Raw genomic sequence first — 11,199 nt, 5'->3', positions numbered from 1 at the left:
TTAGTGGTGGTGTGTCACATCACAGCCATGTGTACATACGTAGAGGTGCTCGAGAAGTCATTAAGATTTTTGAACCATGTTAAAACATGCAGGAAACAGAGATGTGATGGTTTTTCCGGTGGTCCTGATCCCTTATTTACCTGTCCGTTCAAAAGAAATAGTTTAAGGAAAGTAATGTCCTTAATGTTGAGTTCTTGAACACACTTAAGGAAGTACAAACAATTCTTTTAATTTCTCAAATTTGCCTGCTCTTTCTTTATTTTTTTAATTCTTTTATTGTAATATAACGTAATGCATTGCAAAATTTCGGCATGATTGTACATAACTCAGTGATCAGTTCAGATCGGTTCAGTTCAAATTTCATTTGATCATTTGTCAAAGCCCTAATCTGAACTTGTTCCATTATTTTTATGACGCCAAGAAGACTCAAAAGTTTCTATCCAAATTAGAGGATACCCAACCAGTGTACATGACGAGTGTGAACATGTTAAACCACAGAATGGCTATCTGCAGACATGTACAATGTATTCAATCTTTGTCTGTTGGTAGGTGTTTTAACTTAAAGCATGTAAGCCCTACGTGTTAGATGTATAGGAAGCAGACCTCTTGTTGCATTGTGCATTGTTACAAGTTTGTCCTACAAATGTGTCCAGGTGAGGTGTACAAAGATAAAGCGAACCCTGTTCTGATCACTCTTTTAGGAGCAATTGCTTGCTTGTCAAGCATTTAAGTACACAGTGTAACAATAAATTTCTGGAGTAAAACTTATTTGTTTTATATTATTTTTTTATTCCATCCACCCTCTCTTGATTTTAATTATGAGATTAAATATTCACGTTTCATTCATTTTTTCCTTATACATACTATATTTGCGCAAATTTTGAATCAAGGTGTCAATTTTATTTTTGGCATATCAAGTGGATAGGGGGTTTGTGCCATCTATTATGCATTATGGCTGTTACATCATCAGGCAGATATATTCGGCTCTGAAGTGTAAGTATGCACATATACAGGCCCTGTGTTGCTTTTCTTTGTTTCTCTTGTCCTAGTGTTGATTTTTAAGTCTCTTTGACATGTATGTGTCATTGTAAGCCATTTATTGGGATACTTTTTAATAAAATTAGAGAAAAATATACGCTTGTATTTGTATTTTGTCCCAGTGAGTATTAATAAAAAATGTTGGACTTTGGTGACTGAGCTGCATGATGAAATGGATGAAAACAAACATTCTGGCTTATGAAATCTGGCCTTTTACACACTATTCACTATTTGAAATGTTTCAGCAGTTATTCTCCAAACATTATCTTTTTTTAAAGTAATTACAGTGCACTCCCGTTATAACGAAATGCTCGGGACCGGCAGTTTTCTTTCGTTATAACGAAATGTTTCTTGAATACTCCGTCATCACTGGAAAGATATGTGAACATTAAAACAAATAGTTAATCAATTTCAGATTATTGTATTACAATAACGCAAGTTCCCCTGCGTGACACACCAAGCAAACACACAGTGATGTGACACGTTCGCCCATGCAGAGACGATGTAAATGCCTTGTTCCGCTACGTATTTTCGAAAGTGATCCGCATTTCGTTATAACGGAGCACATTTCTTTTGTTTTTCTTTGTCAGCGGTGCCCGGAAAAGACTTTGTTATAACGAAAATTTCTCTATAACCGTGTTCGTTATAAGCAAATTTTGTACCATAGACTTTAATGGTGATAATTTTGGGACCAGAAGTTTTACTACGTTATAACGAAATTTCGTTATAACCGTGTTTGTTGTAACGGGATTGCACTGTATATAGAACTGTGCCACCTGAACTTAAGTGGAACCTCATAAAACTGTAACAAGGTCTGATATGGCGAGATACCTGCTATAACTAGGTAATTTTGCAGGACCCATTCCTTTTACTTTTATTTTTGTTCCAGTTTAACTCTATGTGCTACATTTGCATGCACTACTCAGTGGACAGCTTGCCAAGTTTGCAAATTTCGTGCATGTTTGTAAGTTTACATAAACAACACCTACACACTTGCACAAGTGAAGCAGCATATTTGAACACTGGTGTGTAATAAAATTTGCAACTTGTTCCCACTATACAGAGAGAATATTGGAACTACAAGACTAGTAACTTTTTTGTAGCTTACAACGAACATGAATTCACACATACACAAAAATAAGAGTTTATCGTGCATACTAAATGCAATGTATTTCAATAAGCACTCATATCTGGGATTACAATTGCGAAGATACACATTTTTTCACATGTTGTGTTATTCTGGCATACAATCGGGGCACAAAAGCGTATTTTGACACAAACTTTTATGTGTAAGCTGACCCTCATGAACTTAATTGCACATTTTCTTCGAGCTCAGTACTACAAAACTACGTAACTGAAATGTGGCTGTTCTACACCAATACAGCTCCATATAAAATATATTAGATAATATGACATAGAATATTTACATAAACAGGAATGGAAACAATATAAACAGATGGTTCTTGGCAGTAATGTACAGTATAATATGCAAGCACAGCTAATTACACTAGAAGTGGCATAAAAGATTCTATCACAACTACTCATATACTTGACACACAGCAAATAGCTTGACTTTGATTGCTTTAAAATGGGATATTTTTGCTGCATTAAATTTTTGCGAATTGGAGCCAATAGTCTTTTTCCCAGCAGAAATTTGTGTGAATTGGCATTCAATGCATTATAGTGTAAGCAAGAACTCTCGCATGCACTTTCATTTCGTGAATCTATTGGCTCTTGCAAAATTCACAAAAATAAAATGCACGTGAACATTCCTGTTTTTACAGTATTGCAAAATACAGCAGGACCAGCAATTTTAATTCTTTCAACAAGAGATATACATGTACATACATTTCAAGTCCCATGTCTTTTTCAAAATGCTTATTGAACATTGCTCTTTAAATGGACTACCGTTAAGCAGGTGGCAATTTACCTTCGAGTGCTGCAAAGTGATCCTATGTATGAAAAGGCAGCATCAGAAAGTTTAGTACCATAATTCAGGGATGATATTGAGAGTGTTTGAAAAAATTGGAAATCGAAATTTTCAGGCGATTTTAACACATGGAAATAGCAAAATGTGTACACACTTTAGAAGAAAAATAAAATTGGAATTCAGATTTAAATCTACAGCATGCCTGTAATATTTAAGTGTGATGGCAATGTATAGACAATCTCATGTCTTACAATTTATGTTCTTTATCATGGTACATTCAAAATGAAATAAGATTGTAAGGATGCATCAATATTGACAACCATTCCTCTTCCCAAATAGAAAGAAAAAAAAAATCATCATTTATCTTTTTGTGTTATCTGTAAGATGCCAACAGATCAATTGAAGAACATATTTCAATGCTATCATTAAAAAGGATTGTAAGCAGAGCTGTGAAAGAAGAGACATAATCATTCTCTACAACCACAAATAAATTCTGTCTCACGTTCTAGGGCATCTCAAGTGATGAGCTAAAATGAGAAAACATGAATATGCTGAATGACTTAGCATTCCTAATGTAAACAAATTTAGACATTCATGTGAAAAGAAATAGATAGCTTTTTGAAAGCATAGACTTGATGAATTCTTAGAGTTGCTTTCCATAACATGCAAATCACAAGAAGAAGATCTTAATGCATGCTATGCCTATACTATTACGCACAGAGTGCAGACTTTTTAAATGCTATTTGACAATTTCTGTGCTGTGGCACTGAGCTTCACGAGAAAGATAACGTAAGTAAGAATAAAGATCCACAGGAGAAAGGGGGGATAAAGAATGAATCTGTAGCATGCATGTCATCTGCACAATAATAAACACACAAACGATCAGTGACCATAACTAGTATGCACGGTACAATGTACATCTTCAGGTGCATCTACATTTTGACATATGTGTAATACATTAATATCCCACTTTATTTGTCAGTAACATCTGTTTATATTTCGTTGGAATATTTTTTCTTCCTTTTTAAATTTCTGCATCTGTACAGTGCAAAATAATATCCTCTCTTCCAAAAGAAATAATATAAATCTATTGCAATTTCAACCAATATATCTGGTGTATATCCCCCTTATTTAATTACAATAAACATTTTCACTCCTTTTATTTCTCTTCTATAAATGAGACAGGTAAATGTCTTTTACCTAATCCCCTTCACGAACTAGTGTTTGATGAGCACTCATGCTAATTTCCAGTTTTTCATTCCTGTACTTCATAGTGAGCAGTTTGCCTCCCTCATAGCATTAACACAAGCACTGGAAACGTAAAGCCAACTAATGTAGTTATATGTACAGCATCAATCAATCAATTTGCACTCCTACAACATTCTACACTACACTAAAAAAAAAAAAAAAGAAATGTCCTTGTGATTACCATAATGCATGATGGATATAATGAGCAACGCTGTCCTCAATGTACATGTACTCTGGTCAAAAATTAAAGGCATTTTCACAACAATGACAAAAAAAACTGCTTGGGATCAGGACTGCTTAGGCTGCTCTGAGCCCTTTGACTTAAGGGACCACAAAGGGTCGATTCCGCTGAAAGGATCGCTGGGGTCAGCTTTGTCCACACTGTCCTTCAGGCCACTGGTACCAGCCAGGAAGTCTGCCTTCGATACCCTCTGCTTTGACTGCCCCTTCTCCTTGATGGAGAAGTTCTGGGGCGTGAGGTCAGCCAGGATGGAGGGGAGAGAAGAGTTTGACCCGTCCAGTGACCCCACCCCATCGGATGCGGTGTCACCGGCATCCTGCTTCGTACTGGACTCCACAACGTCCGGCGCGACAAAGTTCTGCAGCGTCTGCGAGAACACCTCCAGGTTGTTCGCCTGCAGTTGGTCCAGGGATTTGGGCTTCTGGCTGGGGTGGGCCGGGGAGGAGGAGAAAGAGCTGGGCCCCGAGGGTGTCCCATTAGCAGCATCACTAGGCGTGTCCTGGGGCACATGACTTTGGACATCCTGGTCATTCCCCACCACTGCCTGCTCCGGGATGCCCTCGAAAACCAGCCCTCCTTCGAGGATATCCCCTCCATCAACCCCTGTCCCATCCCCAGATGCATCAATCATTGGTGCCACTGATGGTGCAGGCATAGATGCACTTAAGGTTGCAGTCGCAGGCGGCACCTCACTCGCCGGTGCTCCATCCATGGTGGTGGTGGGTGCAGTCTTGGGTGCCTCCACTTGGGATTCGGGTGTGGCTGATGGCTGGTTAGGCTTAACGCTGAACTTGGAGATGCGGGAAATCAGTGTGTCTACACAGTCAGATCCCATGATGACATCAAAGGAATTCAGGCGGGATGGATTCATCTTGGCATCCAGAGGGGAGGTTGGAGCTACAGCCTTTTGGGACATTCCACCTGAAACCAACAGAATCATAAAAAACACTTGGTGGATACATTCAAGTGAGAGTACAGACTTCATACCATTCTTAAAGGCATTATTTACCACTTGCAGATGAAACAAAAACCCAGCTTTAGTGCTTCAAAACAGTTCTAAATGTGAGTAATGGATAGAAACAACCAATGTAAAAATTTTAATCAGTATAATCAATGTTGAGTATTGTTAAATAGACAAAATGTGAACAATAGTTATAATTACATTGTTTCTAGAATAAACCATCTACAGTAATATGGTTTATTGAGGAAAAATAATGATCTTTCCTTAAATTTCAGGCTTTGTTGCATTTTTTTTTTAAGGTAGGATGGTTTGTGATACAACTGACCTACACATGTGCATCAAATGAGATAACTCAAACATTTTTAAATCACTGCTCCCAATTATGGTAAACAATACCTTTAAAAAGCTGGCAGGGTCTACTCCCACATCCGTATGAGGCTTGCATTTCAACAAGTGACATACTGTGCTGGCATACTGACTGCAAGTCAAGTTTTTCACAATGCTTTTCTCTACTTTACCTTTCTGAGCTGCAGCAAATCATTTGATAAGTCTAATTTGAACTCTCCTTTGCAGGGACACTTGAATTACAACCTATTCTTTGCTTTTACACATTGAATACATACATAAAAGGTCAGCTCTGACACATACAGATTGAAATAGGAGGAAAAATTTGCAACTTTTAACAAAACACCAGGACAGCGAAATATCTCAAATGAAATTTGATAATACCTCCGGCGACACTTCATGGTGGAGGCATGAAAATTAGCATTGTTACAGTAATCGTGCATTACTTTATGTCCCAACGAGCACTGGCAGAAAACCAAATCCCACTAAATAGACACTAAACATTAAATGATGCAAAATCTATCTACATGGTATACACTGCAAGAGAGATCTTTGTAAATTAATCTTATAGCTTGGGCACATAAGTAGATAAAAGTTGAAAATCCACTTACGCTTTGCTAGAGCATGCTGAGCATAGCACAAGATCGCATCATAGCTGAATTTGAGTTGTTCCTGGAAAAGGCAAAGAAACATTTAAGGCATGTAAAACCTAACACTGAATTCAATTAAGTCAAAAAATACCTTTAGGAGCATCTTTCTCAATTTCTATATGTGTTCAATTATTGTCAAATTATCTTTTACAGAATGGTAATCATAATCAATTTGGAATTACAAGCAATACAAAAGGAATCATTACCAAAAACAAAAACACAAGCTTTCTGACACTTTCTACCAAAACAGGACACAAATACTTTCATTAAAATCACAAGAAGTTCCCACCTGATTTTCTGTTGTTTGTATGACAGAGTACATGTTTCTTTTCTTTTTTCCTGAATGTCTTACGATGTCACTTAGAACAGGCTTTTAGGCAGTTAGACAAACAAAATCCACTCCCATTACTCTTGTAACTTTATCCATCAAACCAAAGCTTTTTTTGCTGCTCGGGAAACTGGTTGAGGAAATAACATGACACTGGTTTAATCCAAGAAATAACAAACATGTCTAATCTAGACACTTTGAACTTCTTCCTCTTCTCACCTTTTCTGTTACCATCCACTTCCTCTGCAGACGCATTTTCTTGACAATCTGCGGAATGTCTGCTATGCCATGACCCTGGCTGATTTCCTGCACGGCTGTGTACACCAGACAGAACACTCCTGTCCTATCAATCCCAGCACTGCATAAGTAAAAACAAAGTATGATATATTATGACAGAGAACATGGGCATATGCAGAGTCAAGTTCATATTCAACATTCAGATTGACAGTTCTACAAGTATATCAGGTTTCCATTACAATAGCTATATACTGCATAGGCCATATACTTGGCGAGTCTAATTCTTTTTTTTTTTTTGGTCAAAAATCAATATTTTCTGACAATTTTGCGTTAATTTCACGATCATGGGATACAATGTTATCACGCATCCTGTTCATTGAATGTGTACTGCGTACCAGTACATGCACAACTGTATGTGTGTGTGTCACATTCGTGTCAGGATTAGAGTTGACATTTTTGCATCTTCTTAAATTCTCAAAACAGCAGCTGACTTGCAAACTTTGCGAAAAATAAAAACCTACAAAATATATGGCATATACAGTATCAGTTGCTTGCCACCCATCAAAGTTTAATTTCTGCTACCCTGTAGAATAAAGGATTTTTTTCCCCCAACTGCTTCTGTCTTCATTGTTCTCTTAACCCATTCCTTTATGAGAACCTGGTATACCAGGTTCCTGTGGGAGCAACTGATATACAGGAACCATGAAGACAAGAGTGCCTGCTTTCATGGTCTAAATTCATGCTTCTTTGTGTTGTAAAGTCCCCAAAAATTGGTTTGCTAAAAAGGTTAGAGTTTATTCTATCAGCACTTGTTCTCTTTCTGTTGGAAGAATTCGTATATCACAGTATTTTTACCTTTGTTCTGATTTAGTTTGCCCTTACTCTGCTACAAAACTCGTATGAACATGTACATTAGCGATCAAAGCTGATCACAGTAGATATCTGTGTTCGCGGACTCCAGTCATTGCATTCTGGTGCCTGATTTGTGTAGAACAAAAGAGTCAGTGAGCCCATCAGCGCACGCTCTATTCATACATCGCACCCGATCGATATTTCTATTGTTCAAGGGCACATGTAGTTGACCATGGGGAGGGGATGCATGCACCGCTGGACTGCTTTCGCACAGGTGGATTACCAACCTGTCTGTTCTCTGTTGACAGGTAAAAAGAATCTCGTTTGGGGACATTGAAGGTATTTAGAGAATTGCGGAAGGAACAGGTTAAGAAAGCAGAACAGGCAAGTGGAGCAAAGAAGCCAAGGCCTTAAATTTCAAGTACTGTAAAAGTAGAAATTTTCGCAGTGTTGAAATTTTCGCGCATTTCGCGCAACCAGAAACTAGCGCAAAAATAAAAGCACGCGAATATTATTGCATGCCACATGTTCCAGTGGTTGATGTCTTGATTCCGCGGAATTAAAAACATGCGAAACTCTTCTCACTCGGCCAAGCGCGAAAATATCCACTTTTACAGTAACAGATCAAGATCAGCCAAAGCTGTGAAAACTGGCTTCATAGCAAGAATCACCTACCTACAGTGTACCACCAGCGGGATCTGGTGCTTCCGTTGCTGGGTGTGATAGTTCTGCACTTCACTGATGAATTGAAGGAGAACTCCTGGGGTCGCTGGAACACCACTGTGAATGAGGACAGGGAGAAAAAGTAAAAGTGGACATTTTCACTGTGTGGAAAGTTTCACGCATATCGCAAAACCAGGGCAAACTTAAAAACACATAAATATTTTTGCACGTCATATATTCCACTAATAAAAGTCTTGATTCCGCAGAATTAAAAACACACAAAATTCATCTTACCCAGCCGAGCATGAAAAATCACTCATAGGAAAATTACCACTTTTGCAGTAGCATAATTTCATATATCACTGATTTCAAATTCATTTATGCCCAGGGCCCACTCGCCACACGATACTTAACTTCTTGAGATGTGCCCCCAGCATGATCAAATTGATTGAAATGTTATTTGTAATTACTTATCTTGTTTCCTGGAAATAAATGTCACTGAACTGAACAGAAATGAAACTTCTTCTCAACCGTTCTGTAGGAGTGAAAAAGTAGACATCTATGACAATGAGGTATGAAACATGATGTGTCAGTATTGTTTGATTAGTGTTAATTGTTGATGGTACATTATGTGATGATTCATAGCGCCATCTGTGGCGAGTGTGTAGTTAACATAGTCATACCAATCAGCGTACGGGCTCCGTACTTGCACATTTCGCCTCTTGGTCGGATCGAGCCTCGGCAAAATAAATGCATATGGTTGTTCTACCTAAATGGACCCCAACTAGTGTCTTCCTTCTTGTTGATGAACTTACAACTCTGGCCATGCCGTGAATTGGAGGTGAGTAATAGTCCTCATTTGCCTCGTTGGTAGATGTGTGAGATGGATGATGCGCTCCACGTGGTAATCTGTGGTCCGCTTGGACTGCAGGCTAAGAGAAATGTCGCCAAACTTCAGGGGCGCCCCTCGGTCCTCTGGCCAGTAGGTGACGAAATTGAAGGAACCCTGGATTCGGACAAATGAGGCATTGTGAAAAGGCAGATTTATATAGTAAATGTGTTCAAATGTATGGAAAAATGTCCCCTGAGGATGTAGTAACAGGCTTTTCAGACTACCTATTCTGATAAAATACACTTCAAGGTTTAAATTTGACTTTGCTAGTACTGGTCATTTCCAGTTTGATCTTACAATTCGTAAAACAAAATCTGGAATATCCAAAACTCACTGTTCCCGTAGCTGGCTTGGAGAGCAACATGACAACGATGGAAGCCTGCTGCTCATACACCATCAGCCAGAAGTCGGCCACGGATCGCTGGAGCGGGGCCTGGGTGGCGATGAAGCAGGGGCCCGATGGGACCAGGTCCTGCACGAAGCTACCGTTGATGTAGTCATCCCGCGCTCCTCGCAGGCACACCCTGTTGTGGTCATCTGCCAAGAAAAAAAGGGAGGAAATCACCGCTGACATGTTATGGACGGAGAGAAAAAATTCACTTGGCATGCTCAGAGACTCCAACTCTCCCGTTCTCGACGGGAGATCTCCCGCCGAAAGCCCATTTTTGCAAAATCTCCCGTTCTCCGTTTGAGATTTGATTTCTCCCGCCCTGGATCTGTGACTCCCGGTGGGAAGGATTTCTTACTTATTGTTATCGTATGTTGAAGAAATAAGCCTTAGATAGCACCAGAAAACATCTAGAACCCTAGGAACTTCGCCCTTCGCACACATCAACTTAGAGTCTCCCGTTTGCTAGGGGTTTCGGGCGGGAGAATCTCCAGATCAGAAGGTGCTTGGGGTTGGAGTCTCTGCATGCTAAGTGGGGCAAGGAGTGAGTGTGAGGATCAGAGAGAAGGGGTGGGTAAGCATTCAGTGACAACATCATACACCATGAAACACTGAAGTTGCTCCTTGCTATAGACAAATCACTACAATTAGTCTATGAATGCAAACTTCTGTTCAATCACAATAAAATAATTTGTGGAGCATATTGTAACAAGCTGTCCTCTCTGACAAATCTCACATGGGTATCTTCTAGAATTGGACTCACTGCAGCTACATGTATGTGTATATATGACTTCAAACATATTCTGCAAAATAAGGCCTCTGCGTTTGACTTACACGGCATGATATCAGGATGCGTATTTTTCACCGAGTAGCACCTCGCGATGGCAATAGAGAACTGTCGCGTCTCACGGTCTTGGTAATCAGTAAGTTCCTAAGTGGATGTACATGGGACAATCATAATATTATTCAAAAAGTTTTAAAAAGTGAAATGATATGCACACACAGATTAGATTATACTGTTGTTTTTATACACCCTAAAACGACCTGACCTCCCCTCCTGCAAAATCATACTACCCTCTAAGATAATATATGACACTTTCTATCTATTCACAGCATTCATAAGTCAAAGAATGACTCAGAACACTGTAAGGATATCACTGAAATCAATAAAACTTTGTGAAAGATAATGATTTGACATACAAAAGGTTGCTACGTGAGTTTTAAATACAGTATGTCAAAAAAAAAAAATACAATCAGATTTACTTTCCGATATGATTAAACTGTCTGCATGCTCTTTCAGGTTCTTTAAATACAACATCTTAGCTATATTTTAAAGAAAACCCCATTCAATTTTGTTGAGTGGTCACAGAGAAACGTAGGATTGTTGTAAAGCAGGTCATGGGTCTGATTCTTCCAAGTTTAACAC

At 38.8% G+C, this 11,199-nt stretch overlaps 1 protein-coding gene across 1 annotated transcript in view; it reads right to left on the bottom strand.

Moving 5' to 3' along the window:
* Positions 1–2,210: 2,210 nt before the first annotated feature.
* Positions 2,211–11,199, bottom strand: part of LOC139722996 (tyrosine-protein phosphatase non-receptor type 23-like) — a 34,064-nt gene continuing 25,075 nt past the window's right edge. Inside the window, exons 17-23 of the mRNA XM_071634272.1 lie at positions 10,608–10,704; positions 9,720–9,922; positions 9,309–9,499; positions 8,506–8,610; positions 6,961–7,099; positions 6,375–6,435; positions 2,211–5,378 (exon numbers count right to left, since the gene is read on the bottom strand). Coding sequence (XP_071490373.1) covers positions 4,504–5,378; positions 6,375–6,435; positions 6,961–7,099; positions 8,506–8,610; positions 9,309–9,499; positions 9,720–9,922; positions 10,608–10,704 — 1,671 coding nt within the window. The 3' untranslated portion in view covers positions 2,211–4,503. The remainder of the gene's footprint in view (positions 5,379–6,374; positions 6,436–6,960; positions 7,100–8,505; positions 8,611–9,308; positions 9,500–9,719; positions 9,923–10,607; positions 10,705–11,199) is intronic.

This window comes from Diadema antillarum, unplaced genomic scaffold (assembly GCF_040938485.1).
Source record: "Diadema antillarum isolate AM-2024a unplaced genomic scaffold, OU_Dant_1.0 scf00000179, whole genome shotgun sequence".
Lineage (NCBI taxonomy): Eukaryota > Metazoa > Echinodermata > Echinoidea > Diadematoida > Diadematidae > Diadema > Diadema antillarum.
The sequence above is the reverse complement of the archived record's forward strand: the minus strand, read 5'-3'. Positions and strand labels throughout refer to the sequence as shown.